We start from the raw sequence: 22,267 nt of genomic DNA, 5'->3' as shown, positions 1-22,267 counted from the left end.
ACATTTGTCTGTGTGGAAGTGTCTTGTTGGTGTGTTTTCCTTCATTGAGCTCTCCGTGTTATTGTGTGACTCATGTCACAGAGGACATTCCAGTGTACGATTTCTCTGATTTTATTAGTATCCTTTTATTCTCTCTCCTCACAAACTTCTCATCACCAGTGATTCATTTGTTCTTTCTTTCCCCACAAAAGATCTCTGTTCAAATGTAAGATTAAAAAAAAAATGAAGCTTATGTAAGCGGCTAATGAGTGCTGATGATTTTGCTAATGCAACATATTCATTCTTAAGCAAAGTGCTTAAACACAGTGAGAGAATAATTATATATATATATGCAGAGCTCAGGGGTCAGTTTCCTTACAAAGCATTTTTCTCTGAATTTTAGTATTAAGAATTGCACTATTCTTAATTTAGGTGATGAAAAAAATGAATGCATGTCCTGCAAAAATGAATGTCCTGTAAATCAAGAATAGTGCAATTCTTAAAGAATGCTTTGTATATGATTTGTATTTATGTATATATATATATATATATATATATATATATATATATATATATATATATATACACATACATACATACATACATATATACATATATATACAGTCATGCCCGAAAGTATTCATACCCCTGGCAAAGTTTGACTTAAATTTACTTTTATTTAACCAGAAGTTATATTTTTGCCTTGAAACGACACAGGCATCTCCCAGGAGATAACACGATGATGTACAAGAGGCATCATTGTGGGAAAAAGTATTTCTCAGCTTTTATACACATTTGAACAAAAAGTGGCATGTCCAAAATTATTCATACCCTTTGAAAACTGTCACAGTATATGGGAAAATCCAAAGTTCTATACAATTCCAAATAGTCCAAGCTGTTTTAAAGCATCCTAATTACCCTGATTCATTGGGAACAGCTGTTTTAATCAACTCAACAGGAGAAAAACAGCAGCTCTCTGCAGTTGGTTTGTGGACAGTCATGGCTAAGACAAAGGAGCTCACTAAGGACCTGCGGCTGTGCATTGTGGCCGCTCACAAGTCAGGAAAGGGCTATAAAGCCATATCAAAATGTTTTCAAGTTCCAGTGGCTACAGTGCAAAGTATTATTAAAAAATACAAGAAGTTCCGCACTGTGGAAAATCTCAGAAGATGTGGTCGGAAGCCAAAAGTGACACCTGTGCTGGCCAGGACAATAGTGAGAGAGGTGAAGAAAATTCCAAGGATCACCACCAAGGCCATCCTGGTGAATCTGGACTCTGCTGGTGGCGACATCTCAAGGCAGACAGTTCAACGGACACTGCACACTGCTGGGTTCCACGGACGCAGGCCAAGGAGGACACCACTTCTCCAGAAAAGGCACACAAAAGCCCGCTTGACCTTTGCAAATGCTCATCTGGACAAAGAAGAAGACTTCTGGTGTTCTGTTTTATGGTCAGATGAAACAAAAATTGAATTGTTTGGCCACAATGATGTGTGCACCATTTGGCGTAAAAAAGGAGAAGCCTTCAACCCTAAGAACACCATCCCCACTGTCAAACATGGTGGTGGGAACCTAATGTTTTGGGGGTGTTTTTCAGCCAATGGACCAGGGAACTTGATCGCAGTAAATGGCACCATGAAAAAAGAGCAATACATCAAGATTCTCAACAACAACATCAGGCAGTCTGCAGAGAAACTTGGCCTTGGGAACCGGTGGACATTTCAGCACGACAACGACCCAAAACACACAGCCAAAGTGGTGAAGAAATGGTTAGCAGACAAAAACATTAATGTTTTGCAGTGGCCCAGCCAGAGTCCTGACTTGAATCCAATTGAGAATCTGTGGAGGGAGCTAAAGATCAGGGTGATGGCAAGGAGACCCTCGAACCTCAAAGAGTTGGAGCTCATCACTAAAGATGAATGGGCAAAAATACCAGTGGAGACATGCAAAAAGCTGGTCAGCAATTACAGGAAGCGTTTGATTGCTGTAATAGCCAATAAAGGCTTTTCTATTAATTATTGAGAAGGGTATGAATAATTTTGGACATGCCACTTTTTGTTCAAATGTGTATAAAAGCTGAGAAATATTTTTTCCCACAATGATGCCTCTTGTACATCATCGTGTTATCTCCTGGGAGATGCCTGTGTCATTTCCAGGCAAAAATATAATTTCTGGTTAAATAAAAGTAAATTTAAGTCAAACTTTGACAGGGGTATGAATACTTTCGGGCATGACTGTATATATATATATATATATATACAGACTCCAAAGGTGTTTGAAAGCTTAGAAGCAAGCTTGGGTTTATATCATGACTGCACCAAGCTTGGTGTTTGCCGCTCAGCCAGGCAGAACTCCTTTTAAAGGCGTAGTGGTTACATTTACATATACAGCATTTAGCTGTCTCTCTTCTCCAGAGCGACTTAGAAAAGGCTGTTTACTCAGAAAACATCCTTGCCTAGTTTGTATAGACTAGGATCCAAAGAATGCCACTAGCTAGATGCTGCCAAATGGATACACAATGCTCAGCATACACTGCACTTTGCCTGAATGTTAAACAAAAAGACTGAACGGATGGCGCCTTTAGAAAGAGAAGGTCTGGAAGATCTGGATTCTGAGAAATCTGCATAACCAAATCAGGTTTGCAACATGAGTCAAGAACGTTAACTGGTCATCCACAACTACACCGAAGCTTTACTTCACTTAAGTAGGTTGAGTTTTTAGGTGATGTGTGATGTCAGCGAGACATGCTGAGATGTGAGCTGAAACCAGGGTGTCAGAAGGTGGGAAAGAAAGGAAAGTCCTCAGCATAGCAGGGGTAAGAGCACTCATGAGAGGATATTACGTCACCAAGAGAGGTAGTGTAGAGTGGGAAAAGAAGAGGGCTAAGCTCTGAGCCTTGTGGGACACCAGTGGAGAGTCTGCTTGGAGATAACTGTCTACAAAAAATCTAATTTGCACAGCTTTCGCTATTACCACAAATAAAGTCCACCGGCAAGGGTGTATGCAATTTGCTTCTTTAGTTTTTCAGTTGGGCTATTGGCCTACAATGCTAGGAGCAGATAGTGGATGTCTGTCACACAAAATCTTTTTCGGTGAAGTATATGTCTATTATTTTAGCCTAGTTTTGCAGTACTGCTTTATGCCATATATAATATAAGAAATACACTTCATTTGCAATTCTCTGTACTTTGTGATTCCTTTTGAGAAAATTTACCCCTTCTTATACCAAGCCAGGGTGTTGTATTAGATTCTGAGCTCTGCTTTTATCCCTCTTCTAAACACAGCCACTAAAGTACCTTATCATTGCAGACGTATTGACAAAGTTAGGCCCTTTCTTCCCCAGAGTGCGCACACACTCTGACACCTACACTCTGAAATTCCCTATCCCAATCTCTCCGGGACTGTACTACTGTCTCGTCCTTCAAATTCTGAAGATCTTCCTCTTAGAACAATACTTCTATCCAACCTCTGTCTCACTGATTCCTTTCCATCCCCTTTTTGTTTTATCACTGTAAAGTATTGTCTTATAAAGCGGCTGGTTACTATATAAAATATAATATTGAAAGATAACTTATTATTTTCTATTATAATTATTATGTTATTATTATTATTATAATGGGGCAGTGGTGGCTCAGAGGTTAGCGCACCGGGCTATCGATGACAGGGTTGCGGGTTCGATTCCCGGGCTTGGCAAGCTGCTGTTGGGCCCTTGAGCAAGGCCCTTTACCCTCTCTGCTCCCCGGGCGCTGGAGTTGGCTGCCCACCGCTCTTGGTGTGTGTGTGTACTCACTGCCCCAGTTCACTAGTGTGTGTGTGTGTTCACTACCACAGATGGGTTAAATGCGGAGGACACATTTCGCTGTGCAGTGTACACTGTACAGTGACAAATACGTGCACCTTTACCTTTATTATTATTATACTTTAATTGTTTTTGCATTATTTTGTCATTGTCTAAAAATTATATTAATGAATACACCTGTTTAGAAAACCCTGATGCCTGTATAAAAGGTGCTCTGTGAATCAAGTTTATTATTATTATTATTATTATTATTATTATTATTATTATTAATACATTAAGGGCAGTCACATGTCTGTGCATAGAGGGATAATATGCTCAAGATAATGTGCTCAAACCTTATTAGCTGGCTTTGCATCTTATTGCTGTGTGTAAGAGGAGTAAAGTCTGGGACAGTGTCAAAACAACCACTGTTTGTTGTTCCTAATGCCTCATGCAAATTTCACTCTCTCATTTTAGTGCACACACACACACACACTCACTTACACTGGACAATTAATTCATCCTTATACCTGCTCTGAATGATCCAGGGATAGTCTGACGCTTGATTCCAAATATGTAACATGCTAAGAGCCAAATGATGAACCCCTGTACAGAAATGTATAGAAATGTGAAGCATGGTTAGCTGAACTATGCCCTATTCATTTCCTTTAGTTCAGATTGTTCAGTCTAAGGTTCTCTCTATGCCTTTCTTAGAGCCTGTTTTATTCCACTAAAAAAACACATCCATTCTTTAGCATGTCATCTTTTATACCCCATTGGAGGACCTTTGTGCTCCATCTGGACAGCAAGTTGCTTTATACTTCCCACCCACTCGTTCCTAAATTGTACCTGCTCTTGCTCGCTCTCTCACTCTCTCACTCTCATACACATACATATATGCACTTTGGATATGAGCTGCATGCTCCAGCAGCTCTGTCCCTGGCTGCTCTTTGCCTTCGCTAATTGGCCTGCCTTGGCCTAAGTGTACTCTTTATTATACCCCTTTGTGTGGCCAAACAACAAAAGCCCATTTGTGCAGCCCACGGTCTGACGGCATGCTGATTCTGGGTTAATAATTAACTTTCGCTCCTGTGGCTGTCCGTTACCGTGTTTTCAGCCAGTGTAATGGAAACAGGAAGAGGTCTTGGACACCTTTGGTTTTGTTGCTTTGTATCATGTTTGTCCTTTTCAACAACCAACCAGAGGCTGGTCCTCGCAGAATCCTTGCCAAAATGGTGTAACTCATTTGTCACTAATTAATAATAATGGAAAAGGAAGAGGAACGTACACTCATACTGCTAACAATGCTGAGTAGGGCCTCCCGTCGCTCTCAAAATAGCCTCAGTTCTTTCTAGCATGGATTCCACAAGATGTTGGAAACGTTCCTTTTAGATTCTGGTCCATGTTGGAATGGTTGCAGATTTTTCAGGAGCACTTCAGCCATGTCACTCCACTGCTGCGTTCTCTTCGCTGGCTTCCTGTAGCTGCTGCCCACATCAGATTCAAAACCTTGACGCTGGCCTACAAAGCCCAGAAAGGACCAGCTCCTCCGTACTTGATTGCAGTGGTCAAAAACCGATCCGCACCTAGAGCCCTTCCAGCTTCAAGTACGGCTCGGCTCAACCCGCTCAAAATCTACGAAAGACAAGCGTCCAGGCTTTTTTCTGTCCTGCACCGAAGTGGTGGAACGAACTTCCCCTGGGTGTCTGAACGGCAGTGTCGCTCGCTGTCTTCAAACGCAGACTGAAGACCCACCTCTTCAGAGAGTACTTGGGCGAATAGCAGAGTGGTCACCTTACTGAATTGTGTTTAGTAGAGTCTAAACTTAGAGGATCTTTGAACTTATCTTTGAATTAGTCTATTCTAACTAGCTGAGGTTTTTCTGGGGTAAATAGCAAAGCACTTTTGTAAGTCGCTCTGGAGAAGAGTGTCTGCTAAATGCCTTGTATGTAAATGTAAATACTTTCATGCTGCAAATCTCTCGTTCTGCCAAATACCAAAGGTGTTCTGTTGGATTCAGATGTGGTGACTGGGACGACCACTGAATAACCCTGAATTCACGGTCATGTTCATGAAACCACTTTGAGACAAATTGTGCTTTGTGATATGGAGGAGCACCGTCATACTGGACGTAGCTGTTGACGATGGGTAAATTGCGACTAGTTAAGGTATAAAGATGACATGCTAAGGATTAAAAACTTAATATTCATGCAGTGTTTTTTTTTATTTACATAATTCTGCTGGCTGATGTGAACATTACCGGAGGCTGTTGACCCGTAGCTGCATGATTTATGCATAGCACTGTTCCCACATGATTGGCTGATCAGATAATTGCATGAATAAGTAGGTGTGTAGGTAATTCTTTAGAAGAGCACAGTGAGAGTGGGCAACAAACCTAGAAACCTGATATGCAAAATGAATCCCACCTTATTTTTGCAAATCTACTAGAAGCTTCTATCCAGCTTTGTTCACTAAAATGAGCTGCAATGATGGTGCTCCATCCGGTACTTTTGGGATGAGTTGGTGATGAGCTAGTGTGGTGATCTTTTTTTTTTCTTGATTTTGGAAAAACAATGAATGTCCCAAAACTTATGTCCAATAACATAACTATATGCCCACACAGTGCATGTATGTATACAATATTTTTGTGTACTATCAAGCAGACTGGCTTGAATCCTGGCTGGCTTTTGTGTATGCCGGTGTCCTCAGCTGCGTGCTCGTGTGACTTTGACCAGACAACTCTTGGCTTGGAGACAGCTGTCACATCTCCACGATGTCACGTCGCCTGCCCCTAATAGGGGCATGGAAGTCAGGGCACTTTCTGCCCACGTGAGGGATTGACTTCAGGCATCCTGAGTCCTCTTCCCCATCTCTACGCCCTGACACTGACTCATTGACTTAAGAAGAAAAGGTAGTAAGTGTGCACTTCCCTCTACGACCCCCCCCCCCTCCCCTCCCACTTCCCCCCTAAAAATCCTGGAGCAAGGGTCATTCAAACACTCATTACTCACCACTGGCTACTTCATTAGTCCCCTTCTACAGTTCCACAGAATGCCCGTGGACCTGGGAGAGGTGCATTTTAATGATGTTCCTTTTTTCCCATTCTTTCTTAAGAAGAAGCGTTTAGCCTGAAGTGTGTCCAAAGCAGGCATATGTGTTTTTAGCATTTAATCCATGTGTTCAGGCAATGTACTGTTTTTGATGAATTTGAGCGGGGTGAGCTGATGTGCATGCGAGACGTAGTTGGAGGTATTCATGTCTTCAGCTTTGAATTTCAGAAATGTTCGTATCTGTCTCTTAAAGCTAATCAGTATGACTGATGACATATTCCTCTAAAATAAAGGGTTCTTTATGCCTGCATGCTTTGACCTTAACTTGCACTGTGGAGTAGTCTCCAGGCCAGACTGCCTTAATCCACCTCTTTCCCCTTCACACATTGCCACACTGCCGACTCCTGAAGGGAGATTAGAGTTTAAAGGCACATGCTGGTTCTGCAGTACAAACCTAGTTGAGCATGACTTGCCAAAAGAGTGTGACATGCACATGTTAGAGCATTCTGTGTTATTGCAGTCAGTTGTGCAATTGCTATGGAGCAGAATAAGGTCATCTGATAGTCTGGGTTTTATTGTTATTGCAGTTTATAATAATCAAAATCAAATAATAAATCTGATTCATTCTCAGGCTTCAGTTATAATAGCATTAAAATGTTATTATTATGGGGCTATTTCTGTACTACTGAGAAGGGGGTAAGTTCAGATGATCAGGCTCTAACACCCTGTGGGGTGTGCCACGGGATTCATAGGGTTAAAAGAGGTGGTACAGTTTGGTGAGTGTCTCATTAGATGTGTGGAAAAAGGTTTGCAAAGCAGATGTAAATGATTGGAAAAAGAATTTGCAGGTGTATGGAAGCATACGGTCATACGGGTCTACCAGCAGTGGCAGAAATCCCAGTCTACAGGAAAGTCTTGCTGTTCTCATCATTCTTCAGCAGAAGTGAGTAAAGGCCTCTTGCAAGCCACTGTGCTCCATATTTGATGGTCTGTTGTTCTCTGTTCTTTTGTAAATTGGTGGTGAAGGACCTGCAATGACTTCTAGAAGTAATTCTCACGTGGAAGTGAAGCCAAATTCATTCACAAGCCGTGAAACCCTGATGGTCAGTTTCGTCTTTCTGACAAAATTCTGTCGAGAATTCCTGTAGACTGGGATTTTTGCCACTGCTGGTAGACCAGTATGACCGTACGCTTTCATGCACACTATGGCCTTTAGCACGGCCAAATGCAATCACTCCTTTTTGCCAATCATTAACATCATTTCTAGCCCAATCATCATTTATTATATATTTATACAAACATATGGCTTTTGCTTTAATTGGGAGGCTGTTTTAAAACTAACCCCCCTGTGTGGAGGCTGTGCTTTAGCCTGGCTAGCTCTCATTGTGCTAATTATGCCTCAAAATGATCTCTGTACTTTTAAAATATTCTAATGACCCCGTTTTTAAGTTTTTATGTCTGCTTTTTAATGCTTATACGATATTAAATAGAAGTTTAAAAGCCACGAGTTTGACAGTATTTCCCAGCTTGTTTTAATTAACCACAAAATATATATTATTTTAAAATCATCATGCTTTAATTGTCAGCGGTAGAATTAACACGACATCTATGGGTTATCTTGTCATTTACTGAGGTCTCCATTAACACCCAGTGCTGAAGAGTAACAAGCAAAGCTTTTGTAGGCCAAAGTCGTTTTCCTCATTCCAGCCGCGCTCTAGTTCTTAAACTCGAGACGCAGCACACTGCTGCACTGAGGCGAACTAATTCAATCAAGCAACACCTTGGGCCGCAGACGCCCCCTCCCCTAGCGCAAGCTCGCTGCCTTTCGGAGTCCAGGATGAGGAGCAGGACGAGACAGACGATGAGACTTTGTGCTTTGACATTTCGTTCATGTTACTTTTATACGTGTTTACGCATTCGGCCTCCGAGCCTCTTTAAAATGATCTTGCACAACAGAGGCGTCTGATTTTAATACACTGTGTCCAAATGTTTGTGGACATCCCTTTTAATGAATGCATTCAGGTAATTTGCATTGCACCTATTGCTGACACAAATGTGGAAATGCACACGCACAGCTTGTCTAGTCCCTGTAAAGAAGTACTGCCAATAGAATAGGACTCTCTGGAGCAGATTAACATGAACCTGTTGGCACCGTGCTGCCTAATGCCAGGCGTGGGCCAGGGGGGTATAAAGCCCCTGCCCTATTGAGCTATGGAGCAGTGGAACTAACTGTATTCTCTGGAATGATGGTTGATGCTCCATCCAATACTTTTGGGATGAGTTGGAGAGTTGGGAATAAGGAAGGAATCACCACGATCATCCAACATCCTGACCTCACTAACACTCTTGTCACCGATTGCTGGCCTTACTTAGAAGTGCTCCAAAATACAGTAGAAAGAGACAGTTGCTCCAACAAATGCAGGATATTTTGTTCAACAATTGCAGGACATTTTTCTTTAACACCCTTGATTTTGGAGGAAACCAAAAAGGATCAGGTGTCCCAATATTTTTGTCCATATTTTCTTGATTCCGAAGTTATAAAAGTCTTCTACCCTCAAGACAAGGCACACATCCATGTGCTGCTTAATCCTCTCATCTTTTGTAACCACTGTGGCTCAAGTTGGAAGTTCCAGTTACTTAGTTGTGTTGATGTCGAAATATGTTCACTATATGTCCAAAAACATAGGCACATATAGGCAAGGTGCGATCTTTGCTAGCACAGACATTCAGTTTGTGTAATCTCAATAGAAAAACATTGGCAATAGAATAGTCATTATTCTCAATACCACGCCTGCATTCTCTGGAGTCATAAAGCACCATTCAATACCTTCCAATGCATTTTATGATCCAGACCTAATCATCCAACTTGGGTTCTTGACCTCACTAATGCTTTCCTGACCAAATGCAACCATATCCTCACAGCATTGTTCAACATCAAGTGTAAAGCTATTCCTAGAAGGCTACAGAGGCTGTTACTACAGTACAGAGAGGCACACTCCATTTCAGTACCTTTCATTTCAGAAGAAACGTTGTGTGAGATGTTGATCTACAAACCTTTTGACCCCAGGTCATTAAATCTGGACCTTGAATCCAGTTTCCAGTCCTGGATTGTGTAAGCACTGGAAATTAAAGGAACAGCAGATGTAATTGATTTGTAATGCAGTGTCAAACCTTCCACAACGCCCAGGAATGGAAACCAGACCTCTGCTTTAAGACTTACCGTGCAGTTACTTTAATATTTAAAATATGAGTTCATATCAGATGTTGCATCTCTACTCACTCTAATCTGAGCAGTATACATTCATACATGAAATGCAGAGTGCGTGGAAAGGAAGTCCTAGCGCTAAGGAAGTCGCTGATCGACCCACCCACTGTAAACCCCTACATATGGTTAAGCTGTGTTGAGAGCAGCTATGGAAATCATTCAGAAAGCTAAGTCAGCAGGCTCCTGTTTTAACCAGAAGGTGTGTTTCAGAAGCCTTTCGTTTCGTTGTGGTCACAAGACTTGTAGCAAGTAGCAGGGTTTCAGCACACAGAATGTACTTTCCTCTGCTGGTACATTCAGCGATACTGTGTTCAATTCATACCAAACAGCTAATACTACATTAAAAGCATTTTTAGACAGTGTACTTTTTAAATGCAGGCCTCTTTTGTCCTGTACATTACCATTGCCTTGAATTGTCAAAGAAATATGATTTCATTTCCCTTGAAACTCTGAGTCATTCCGTTACCTGCCGTTCACAACATGCACTCGCTAGATTCCACTACCTTTTCCTTTCATTCACCATATTTAAAAAGGCAAGTAGATATAGACCGTTTACAGTCACCATTGCTTGACTTTCTTGTAACTGTTTTTTGTTTTTTTATAATTATTAATTATAAGTGGTGCAGAAATAGTGCAATTTCCAAATCTGCGCTCCCAACCTGAGGGAGCCGTTAAGTTTACTCTTCACCATTTAGAAACAGTGTAAGCAGTTTTTATCCAAAGTGGCAGATCTTGGCCTTCTCCAGCTGGGGATGCACAGAAGGGTCCTGCCATGACCTAATTCTTCCCAGTTTGAAGCTTTTCTGCCGGATATAAGTGACATTTGTAGAATCATTTTGTATGTTACCTCAAATGGTTCTTTAAGCAGTGTTGTAGAAGAACCATTTCTGGTTCCATCAAGAACCATATTTGTAATAGAGATTATAGTTACATTGAAGGCATTTAGCAGAGGCTCTTATGCAGAGCAACTTACAAAAGTGCTTCACTGTTTACTCAGATAATATCCTTAGCTAGTTTGTATTGTCTATGATCTAAAACAGGGCTTCTCAGTCCTGTTCCTGGAGATCCACCACCCTAAAGAGTTCAGATCCAACACAGCTGACTCTAATGTTCAGTTGCTCCTGAAGGCCTTCATTATCTGGATCAGGTGTGTTAGATTCGGGGTGGAGCTAAACTCTGCAGGGTGGTAGATCTCCAGGACCAGGATTGAGCAGCCCTGATCTAAAAGATTCCTCTAAGCATTTTAGATACTTCTAAATACAGAAGTCAGTATGGAGACCACAATACTCAACACTACCAAGTCCAAGTACTTTTGAAAGAGGAGGGTCTTCAGTCGGGTTTGAAGACAGCGAGCAACTCTGCCATTCGGACACCCAGGGGAAATTTGTTCCACCACTTCGGTGCCAGCACAGAAAAAGGCCTGGACACTTGTTGTCCATGGATCTTAAGGGATGGTGGGTCGAGCTGAGCCGCACTTGAAGCTCGAAGGGCTCTTGGTGCTGATCGGATTTTGACCATTGCCATCATGTATGGAGGGGCTGGTCCATTCAGACTGTGACTATGACTATTACCCCTATTCAGCCTACAGCAGTTTAGCCCCGCATATTCCCACTGAAGTTATAAAGAGTGTTTTTGCCCTGCTTTTGTTTACTGTAGCACAGAACACTAAAGCCAATCAAAACAAAGATCATTTACATAGTCTTAAATGCACAGTAGCAATAGTTCATTTAATTCCAAGGTATGAATAGAGTTTGCTAAATTAATTCTGACCTTATTATTATTATAAATGCGTAACTGAAGGATGTGGACCTTTCAACCCTCAAATCATTTCTTTTTCTCCAGGAAAGGAAGATAATTGTGGTCATTTTTGTCCTCATTCTAAATGCAAGTGAAAAACTGCCCATATTGGCTGATCATTATTATTAGCGGTTTGTCTTAACCGTATTTGCTATTTTGATGCAGCCTGAAATGGTTATAGGCCGTCTCTTACTAACTGGATCATCTTGTTATTTTCTAGAGCAAAGGTCTGAAATGAGATCCACCAGCAGTGATAATCCGATTAGCAGCAGCTAAATACAAGCAGTTCGGTGTAATAATAAACGATGCCACTATTTCAATATACATTGTACAGCAGGGTGCCTGTTGAGCCTGTGTCAAGCCTGCATTTCTAGAGCCGGTTTGATTCTTCCCTGCAAGACCCCAATATGCCTCTTTGGGTTATGTGTTAGCAGTCATCTTGTGTGTGTCCCCGCTAACTGGTAACGTCACACATCCACCACACACAGCCCTGCCTAATGGGGGCAGAGATTGCACGGCGGGCAGCAATTATCACAAATGGATAGGTTCAAACCGACTGAAAGACATTTGATTAGAGCCCTGCGTCTCCGCCTTGGTGCTAATGACGTTCCAGCCGGGCCTAGCTCTAGGAAAACTAAGAATGAATGCAGCAACCAGAACCCCAGAACAGTCCGGGATCGTCCTGCAGCCTCTTTGGAACCATCTCACGCGATTAGATAGGGACTGGCAGACATGGCCGAGGCTGTAGTTTAAGCTAATGCAGTGTGAATGGAGGTAGTCTTTTCCAGCCTGAATCCCAATACCAACTCCAAATGAAAAGCCTGCTCAGCACAAGCTCTTGTGCTCCATCTCTCACGCCACTGTGTACGTAGTGTGCATTTGTAATGTAGCGTTTTTGTAATGTTACCTCTGTGGTCATCCACTTTATTTGCTTTTCATGTTCTTCCAGGGTTTTTTTTGGCATTGCTGAGCTGAGCTAAAATTTGTCTGTTTGAGAAATTGTTGATTTGGCTACTTCTGATGTTTTTTGCTCTTTCTTTCTGATAGGTTTGGAGTTTTTTTTTTTTCAGCCTAATGATTAATGAATAATTTAATATCAGCAGTTATTTGGACAACATATTCCAGTTCGCATGAACATCTACCAAATACATTTTGAACATTTGAAATCAACCTCAGACCTTTAATCTCCTGAATTTATCATAACATACTAAGAAAACAGGCCACATATGGCCACAGAACTGCTTATCAGCTAATTTTCTGATTACTTTTGCACCTGTGAAAATGAAGGAACTTTAATGCAGGACATCCACAATTCAACACTTCAATCGCATCTTTATTGAAGTCCATTGTGGTGGTGTACAGAGACAAAATTACAAACAGTCACTGTCCAAATACTTATGGACCTGGCTGTATGTTTTTGATGTATTGAGCCTGTGTATTTTAATATAGTAAATAATCATATGACATGATTTTTGTTTTTTTCAGGACACAGCTCTGGATCCAGGTGAAGACGTGGCTCTGCTGTCTGTTAGCTTTGAAGATGCTGAGGCTACACAGGTCTTTCCCAAACTCTTCTTATCTCCAAGCATAGAGCAGTAAGTATCCACCAAAAACGCCAATGTAGTACATATAAAGTAATGGTGAAGGTATCTGTCACTGTACAATGTACAGCGAAATGTGTCCTCTGCATTTGACCCATCTATGGTAGTGAACACACACACACACACTAGTGAACTAGGGGCAGTGAGCACACACACACCCAGAGTGGTGGGCAGCCAACTCCAGCGCCCTGGAAGCAGAGATGGGCGAAGGGCCTTGCTCAAGGGCCCAACAGTGGCAGCTTGTCGATCCCGGGTATCGAACCCACAACCCTGTCATCAATAGGCGGAGCTCTAACCGTTGAGCCACCACTGTCCCGCTATATAAAAGGGCTCTTTATTGCTCTGTAATGTAATAAATTCATATGGGCACTGTCACCCATAAAACCACTTATCTCCACAATGCTACTTTTCAGGAGAAGGAAAAAATAATTTTATTATTTTAAAGGTATAGAACTGTGACCTATCGTAGTGTCGCAGGTTCGAAATCCTGGGTCATGCTGCCTGCTATCAGCAGCCTGAGTTCTAAAGAGCTCTCTCTCTCTCTCCTTCTCTCTCTCTCCACATTACTTCAGCGAGCTGCTGGCCGGCACCGACAAAATGATACACACCATTCTGACAGATGGCAGAATCTAGGCGGCGCTGCAGCTTCTATTGTTGTTGCACTGTTAAAATAAAAATTGCTTGTTGCAAAGAGTTTTGAACGATCAGAGTGACAAAGAGAGATGAACTGTAGAGAATTCGCATCATGGTTTTGATTATTTGATTAATGGAACGATAGTAGAATAATAATTGTGAGCTGCAGCTTCACACTCTGCAAGCTTACAACCCTGTTACCTGCTTAAAGAATGTCCTGAAGGCCTTGTCTGCCTGATAATTGCTCTCCTAAGCCAAGAGCTCCAGATCTCTGTGGTTTTATGAGCGTTTCTAAGATCCTGTTTCCAGCGCCTTTACTGGCTTTTTCCTTTTGCATTCAAATACAGACGTGATTAAAAGCATTTCTGAAAACGTGCTGTTTTTCCTTGAGGGTTAATCATACATAGGCATGGAAATAGCAGCTTCCACAAAACTGTCTTGCGGCTGTGTTATTCAAGAGGGGCATATACACACACACACACACACAGTCACACACACAGCCCATGACACACCTTATCCAACTGCCAAATTCAGAAAACACCGACCGACAGGAGAACTACTTCTTCTGCTATTTACTTCTCTAAATAATGGGGAATTGGGAACTAGATGGTAGTGTGTGCATGTGTGTGCGCGTACGCGAAGGCGTATTTGTGTTGGGTTGTTACGCCTGTGTGCGTATGAGAGATTATGAAGTGGAATTAAGCATGATTATGATAAAAAGAACGCAGAGTGTTCTTTCCATCTGTTAAATCTCAGCGGTTTGTTGCTCTTAGCCTGTAAGAGATGTGCTGGGAATTATTTTTCTTGTGTGATCATTTACAGTCAGTCAGCCATGACTGTTTAAAGCTTTCCATTGTCGGTAAACAGCGATCCTCTTAATTGTGCATCCATGGGTTTTTTTTTTTCTTTTCTTTTTTTTCCGCTTCGCTGAGATCTAAAATCGTCTGGTTATGCCGCACCTGTTAGGCATTAAACCTAGTAAACAAACAGAGAACCCTGCATCAGTGTGTAGTTACATTAGGATTCAGACCTCCTTAGGGTATTAACACTGAGAATGCCAGAGCTTTGCCATACGTTTGATTTGTGTTGCGTAATTATTCAAAGGGAACGACATCATTAATGGCAGGTTCGCATTTACAGGCTGTGTTGACAGATTTGCATCTGCACGTCTATGTTAGTGTTTAAAAGAAAGACTAAACCATGGGAAATAGTAAAGGATGGCTTCTCGTTCTATTAAAACAAGGCTGTACATATAATAGTAACCCTTCATCAAGTTCAGATCACAGTAAAATATATACATATATCGTCCACATCAAGCAAAACCCTTTTACACTATATGGACGAAAGTATTGGGACACCTGCTCGTTCATAGTTTCTTCCCAAATCAAGGGTAATAAAATCAAGATTTTATCCTGCTTCTGTTGAAGTATCTGTCTCTAGAAGGCTTTCTACTAGATTTTAGAGGAGCATTGCTGTGAGGATTTGATTGAATTCAGTCACAAGAGTGTTAGTGAGGTCGGGATGTTTGGATGATCACCACCTCACGTCATCTCCAACTCATCCCAGACGTTTTGGATGGAGATGCAACCATCATCCCAGAGGACACAGTTAGTACCACTGCTCCACAGTTCAATGCTGGGGGGCTTTATACCCCTCTAGCCCATGGCTGGCATCGGAGAGCACCATTCTAATGGCAACCCTTCATTACAGGGACTAGATAAGCTGTGTTTGTATGTGCATTTGCACATCTGTGTCAGCAGTGGGTGCAAGTTAAAGTAGCTGAATGCATTCATTAGAAGGGGTGTCCACAGATATTTGGACACACAGTGTATCTGCAAAATAGGTTTTCAATAGAAGTCAATGGAAAGTTTGAAACAGTGCCTATGCTGTTTGTTCATTTCTCCACTATTTTTTAATTGGCCTCCGTCTTTGCACCAACGTGCTGGAACGAGTATCTGTTCGCTGTCTTCACCCTCCAAGTGTTGGTGGCATTGCTAGTGTTAGTGATAGGGGGAGTTCACATGAAGGGTGATTGGGTAGAAAATGGGGTAAAATATACAAAAGAAGAATTAAAAGCTTAATCGGATTGAGATCCAGGGAGTTTGGAGACTAAAGCAACTCTTCTTCACGTTTTGGACTGATCTGATGAGACAACAAAGCTCTGTAGATAAGAGCTTCTGCTAAAAGCCATAAATGTAAATGTACTGAAGTAGGATGAAGTAGTGAAGTGTAAAATCTGGCTGAGAGCTTAATGCCTGGCTTACAATCTTCAACACATTCTGTTATCTGCTGAGGGACCACACAGCAAGGTCATCCTTCAGAAGGAACGTCGTAAACTTGTCTTAACAAGAGATCTCAATGGGCAAGGTCTGGTAATGCCCGCCTGTGGGCGAGCGAGTCCCCCCCACTCTCATTCCTCATTTCTTCTCTCTCCACGCCACCCTTGATCCACTCAAACGTGCCGAGTGAGTGAGCGGGAGAGAGAGAGGGAGGGAAAGGCGCCCGTTTGCTCGCTCTCCGGCCATGTCAGCTTCGATTCGTCACAGGCCACGCTACTCTCTCTCCTGCTGCATTGTGGGGGGTTTAATAATGCGCTTCCATGCTTGGGCCTGACCTTGCCCTTGTGCTTGCACATTAGTGGCCCAGGCTGGGCTGAGTTAGGGGAAGGGACAGGCAGGAGTGGATGTTTGCGTTCGATGGTGTACGTGTGGGGTGTGTAATAAGGGTGAAATCTTGAAAATGGGGCTCCAGGGGCGAACCTGAGCCTGAAGAAGACTTTGAGAAAACATGTTTAAACTGGGTTTCTTTTCTTTTAACTTTGTTCTTTTTGGTTTTCTGTCTTTTTTTATTGTTCCGACAGAAACACCTACACATGTTTTGCCGTATACATGAGCATGTAAATAGTGCTTTTCCATCTTTTCAGCTGGGAGATGTTTATCGCGCCCATTGTTTTGACTTAGCAGTTGTATAGGGCCTGTTGTGCATGCTAGCGAGAGAAAGAGAGAGAGAGAGAGAGAGAGAGAGAGAAAGCGCGAGAGAGGCTGGGGGATGGAGGGATTGCCGCTGGCTCTGCTCTATTGTGTCTCTAGTTGACGTGCAGGTTCTGTAGCTCCAGCCTAAGCGAGCTGTCCTTGTGTTTAAGCTTTAAAAAAAAACAAAAAAAAACAGAACATCTGAAGAGCTCCTCCATGCTCCGTCTCTCAGCTCTCCTGAAGGCTGGCATCCAACACAGCGCCCGCAGAAAGAGCCAAGCCGAACCCTCTGGCTCAGGCACAAAGCAGAGAGAGAGTGAGTGAGTGGGACTTAAAAGAGAAAAGCCACAGAAAGGTCTCTCTCAGTCACCTCAAACAGAGCGCAATGCAAAACCACACAGGAATCCCCCCTCGCTCTCTCTCACTCTCTCTGTCTCTCTCTCTGTCTCTCTCTCTGTCTCTCTCTCTGTCTGCCTCTCTGTCTTTCTCTCTGTCTCTCTCTTTCTCTCTCTTTCTTCCTGTCTCTCTCTCTCGCTCTCTCTCCCTCCCTCTCTGTCTCTCTCTCTGTCTGCCTCTCTGTCTGTCTCGGTCTCTCTCTTCCTGTCTCTCTCTCTCGCTCTCTCGCTCTCTCTCCCTCCCCCTCTGTCTCTCTCTCTCTCTCTTCCTCTCTCTCTCTCTCTTCCTGTCTTTCTTCCTGTCTCTCTCTCTCTCTCTCTCTCTCTCTCTCTCTCTCTCTCCCCCCATTCTCACTCAGGCTGTCTCTCTTTTTCTCTCGTTCTGTCCAGCTTTCTCTCAATCACTTTCACCTTGTCTCTCGCTCCCAATCTCTCTCATCTCTCTTCTCTTCTCTTTCTCTTGCTCTCCTCTTCTCTCTGTCTCTATAGCTTGGTCCCCCATCTTTCTCCATCTTTCTGTCTTTCTCCATCTCTCTCCATCTCTTTCTCCATCTCTCCCCATGTCTTTCTCCATCTTTCTCTCCATCGTTCACTCTGTAATTTCCCTCCATCTTCATCAGTTTCTCCATCTTTCTCTTTCTCCGTCTTTCCTTCTCCATCTCTCTCTCTCTCTAATCTCCCTCTGTCTCTCCCCAACTCCCTCCATCTCTTTTTCTCAATCTTTCTCTTTCTCCACATTTCATCTACTAAATCACTCTCTCCCCTTTTCTCCATCTCTCTCCCCAACTCTCTCTGTCTTTATCAGTCTCTCCATCTTTATCTCTCTCCCTGTCTTTCTTTCTCCATTTTCCTCTCTAATCTCCGTCCCCCCATCTTTCCTCTCTCTCTCTGTCTCTCCCCATTTTTTCTCCCCCCTTTCTCACTCGCTCTAATTTCTTTCCCCATCACACTTTCTCCCTCTCTGCCCCCTGACCTCTTACTATCTCACACACTCTTTCTCTCCCCATCTTTTTCCTTCTCCATCTCGCCCTATCATGATCTCTCACCATTACTCTCTCGCCCTCTCAAATCTCTCCTATATCTCTCTTTATTTCCCTCTCTCTCACTCCCCCGTCCCCATCCCCAGCTTATCTTTCTCACCATATCTCAGATTCCTTCCATCTCCAGATCCACACACACACACACACACACACACACACACACACACACACACATCCATGTTTACCCACCGAACCCCTTGCATTTCAAACATATCCAGCGCCGCAGCGTTCGCCATTCTGCTCGCCCACACACTCGGCTCTGTTATTATTAGAGTGAAGCTTTCGATGCGTTCCGTAGTGGACTTCACTTCATCTCTCGGCTCAAACTGCTCTGCTGAGAGATTGAGAGATTGACTCCTACACATGTCTATGGGTTGATGCAGAGCTGGAGATATTTTCGGTTCTGTCTGTTTTCTTCTCTTTGTCTCTATTCAGAAGATCGTCAGTCTGATGCATTGTGTTTTGAGGTTATTATCTCTGAGCATCTTTTTCCTTTTTTTTTATTTTTTTTTTTTAGTCATTGTGCCTGTGTGTGTGTGTGTGTGTGCGCGCACACGATCATGTTGTGGTGTGTACCAGCCTGGCTCATCGCTGGGGCACCAGACCTACTGTATTATATAAAAGAAGAGTGTGGGCACTGCTTCTGCCTCCAGCCCAGAAAGAGCTGGGAAAAGAACTAAAATATTCAGCTTGTGCTTCCTCTAAGGTGTGTGTGTACGTCATTGTGTGTGCATGTGTGTGTATGCGTACGTCATTGTGCGTGTGTGTGTGTGTGTGTGTGTGTGTGTGTGTGTGTGTGTAAAATGAGTTTTCTATAGTGGTCCATTCCCCCACCTATAGAACATTTGTAAGGCAGCTACATCTAAATGAACCTATACCTAAAATATAAAGGAGCTTCAAATGGTTCTTTAAGGGATGCCATGGAAGAACCACTGTTGGTTCCATTAAGAACCGTGTTTGTGATAGAGATGCATTAATGGAAAGAACCATCAATTGATGTCATCACTTGACTTGTTTGAGGTTCCTTTTACAGTCAGTTTAAATGTCACACTCACACACATCTCTATTACAACATGCTTTTTTATGGGACCAAATGTGGTTCTTCTATGGCGTCCCTTAAGGAACCATTTAAAACACCTTTATATTTTATCAGCAGTGCAGAAAAGCTTTTTCAGTTTTTCCATTAAAAAATGCTGAAGAAAGTCAAACGCAAACACAGGTCTGATGTCCAATTGTTGTTTTGCAATATAAAATATATGGACAAATGTATTGGGAGACCTGCTCGCTCATTGTTTCTTCCAAAATCAAGGGCTTTTGTTGGAGTGATTGTCTCTACTGTTCAGGGAAGAGAACTTTCTACTAGATTTTAGAGGAGCATTGCTGTGAGGATTAGATTGCATGGGTTAGGTCAGGATGTTGGATGATCACCCCATCATAAAGTCCCCCAGTTCATATCAAAAGTATTGGATGGAGCTCCACCATCCATCATTCCAAAGAACACAGTTACACTGCTCCACAGCTCAATACTGGGGGGCTTTGTACCCCTCTAGCTCACGTCTGGCGTTAGGCATAATGGTGCCAATGGGTTCATGTTTATCTGCTCCAGACATCCTATTCTATTGCCAGTGCTTCTCTACAGGGACTACACCATCCAAGTTGTGGCAAAATCTCCCTGCAAATTTTCGTAGAAAGAATGGAAGCTGAGATATATGTAAAGGTGGATGCACTGAACACTGATGCTGATCTGATATTAGATTTCAGTGCTGAGGTCTCTGACTGTTGCGCAGCGCTGTATATCATCCTTCTCAAACTGCTGCCTGAAACCTATTGGAATCCACATCTCAGTGTCTCCTCAGACAGCATCAGCGGAAAGGTCACTCTAAGAAACCAGTGGAAGTCCTCTGTATGAGCTGTAGCGCCATCCTTATGAAAACGTCAGAAATCAATGAAGCATCGCGACACATCTCCATGGAGATGCAGGCTCTATTGTCAGTGCTCCACTGCTCTTTGTTACTGGGGCATCCTTGTCCAGCACAGTCTCTTCTCCCGGCTCTTTAATTCAGCTCCTTCTGACATGATTATTGAGGGCACAGAAGTTATGATAGACAGGCATTCAGAAAGCCGGGACATTGACAGTTGAATAACGTTCTCGGATGAGTGACGTTCCTGATAATTTCCCATTTCCGCTTTTATTGTATGAATAACACGCCCGTGCAGTAAGCACTTTATACTTTATAAGGTTGATAGACATGAGTGACATTTCCATGTCTGTAATTGCTCCACATTTGCTTTAGATTGTTTCACTGATGGCTGGCCGCTCTATCTGTGAAATGCATTCTTGATCTAAGCTTTAATGACGGTGCTTTCTAAGTTATGCCGAGTTATTAGTGGCTGCTCTCCATATCTTAAAGGTGAAGAGCGTTCTTCTCATATGGGAGGATGATGCATTTTCGTCGGCGCATCTTAATCTTGCCTTGTCCGTTTTCCCTGCTTTTAGACTCCCGTGGTTTTATGTGTTGTAACAAAAGGTTGCGTCCAAGATTCCATCCAAAGTGAAATGTTGACAGTTGCTCTATGTATTAGCTGATAATGGAAGAATTCTCAGCTTCCTCCTGACCTCATTAATAAGTCACACCCAGAGACACTTTGAATGACCCCTTGTGTCATCATTCACTGTAGGTGTGGGAGAAGTGGGAGTTGCTCAGGTCACGTCTGCTCCCAGATTCTTTCTGTCTGCCTCATCCGCTCTGGGGCTCCGCAGCCCAGGCTCTTAGGCCTATTAACCAGTTGAGTTTTATCACCGTTTCTCATGTCCAGTCCTGTAGTTCACCTGCTGTGTGTAGTCTCATGCTTTCGGAGTCTCTTCGGCTACTGGTTAAGACCTTAATGTGCTGATTCAGGTGAAATAGAGCAGGTAAAGACCGACCTGAGCAGTTCAGGTGGAAATTCCTATGTTATCACATAATTCAGCTCATTTTCTGGGAACTGACAAAAGTATTGGGACGCCTGTTTTTTCATTTAAAAAGGTATTTGTTGGAGTAACTGTGTCTACTGTCCGGGGAAGAAGGCTTTCTACTGCTTTTGCTGTAAGGATTTGATTGCATTTAACGACAAGAGCCTAGCATTCTTTAGAAGGGGTGTCCACAAACATTTAAGCATATAGTGTATGTCGGCAGGGGCAAGGGAAGAGGTTCGGGTAGAAGATGCACAGTGACATCATGCACCTTATGTCCAGTAGACCGTCTCATAAGGTGCTGTAATATTACAACAGATGACTGTATATACATGTAACAGATGCATCAAACCTATGATGCACACTCTGTGCTCTCTGGATGAACTTTATGCAGATGAGCTGAGCCAGTCTGATTGTTATGTGACTGAGTAACTGATTGTTTTGCACCCATAGCCAAGCTTACATCAGCAGTTTCACCAAACATTTGCAAAACTCTGGCCCTCCCTAACCTCCGCTGGTTTATGGTAGTCAGCCCAACCCGGCAGAACACCTCATGGCCTTCATAGCAGAGATGGTTTATCTCTGCTATGCAAATCTCTGCCAAAGCAAATCAAACCACTGATCTGCTGCTGTCCTCAGAAAAATAGTCTGACCCCCCAGGAGTCCAGACTTTAACATCATTGAATGTGTTCGGGATGATTTTGTTGATAAGGAGCAAAAAATTGTGTAAGCATATCCAAGCGTGGTGTTAAAGCGTATGTAGTATCCACCCCTAATATTGAGTTTAGCTCATAACCAAATCTA

At 42.7% G+C, this 22,267-nt stretch overlaps 1 protein-coding gene across 2 annotated transcripts in view; it reads left to right on the top strand.

Moving 5' to 3' along the window:
* Positions 1-22,267, top strand: part of babam2 (BRISC and BRCA1 A complex member 2) — a 116,576-nt gene that overhangs the window by 81,432 nt on the left and 12,877 nt on the right. For both annotated transcript variants that reach the window (XM_072689105.1, XM_072689106.1), the window contains exon 7: positions 13,355-13,464. In XM_072689105.1, the coding sequence (XP_072545206.1) occupies positions 13,355-13,464 (110 nt within the window). The remainder of the gene's footprint in view (positions 1-13,354; positions 13,465-22,267) is intronic.

This window comes from Salminus brasiliensis, chromosome 10 (genome assembly GCF_030463535.1).
Source record: "Salminus brasiliensis chromosome 10, fSalBra1.hap2, whole genome shotgun sequence".
NCBI classification, from domain to species: Eukaryota; Metazoa; Chordata; class Actinopteri; order Characiformes; family Bryconidae; genus Salminus; species Salminus brasiliensis.
This window is presented reverse-complemented; position numbering and strand designations above follow the sequence as displayed.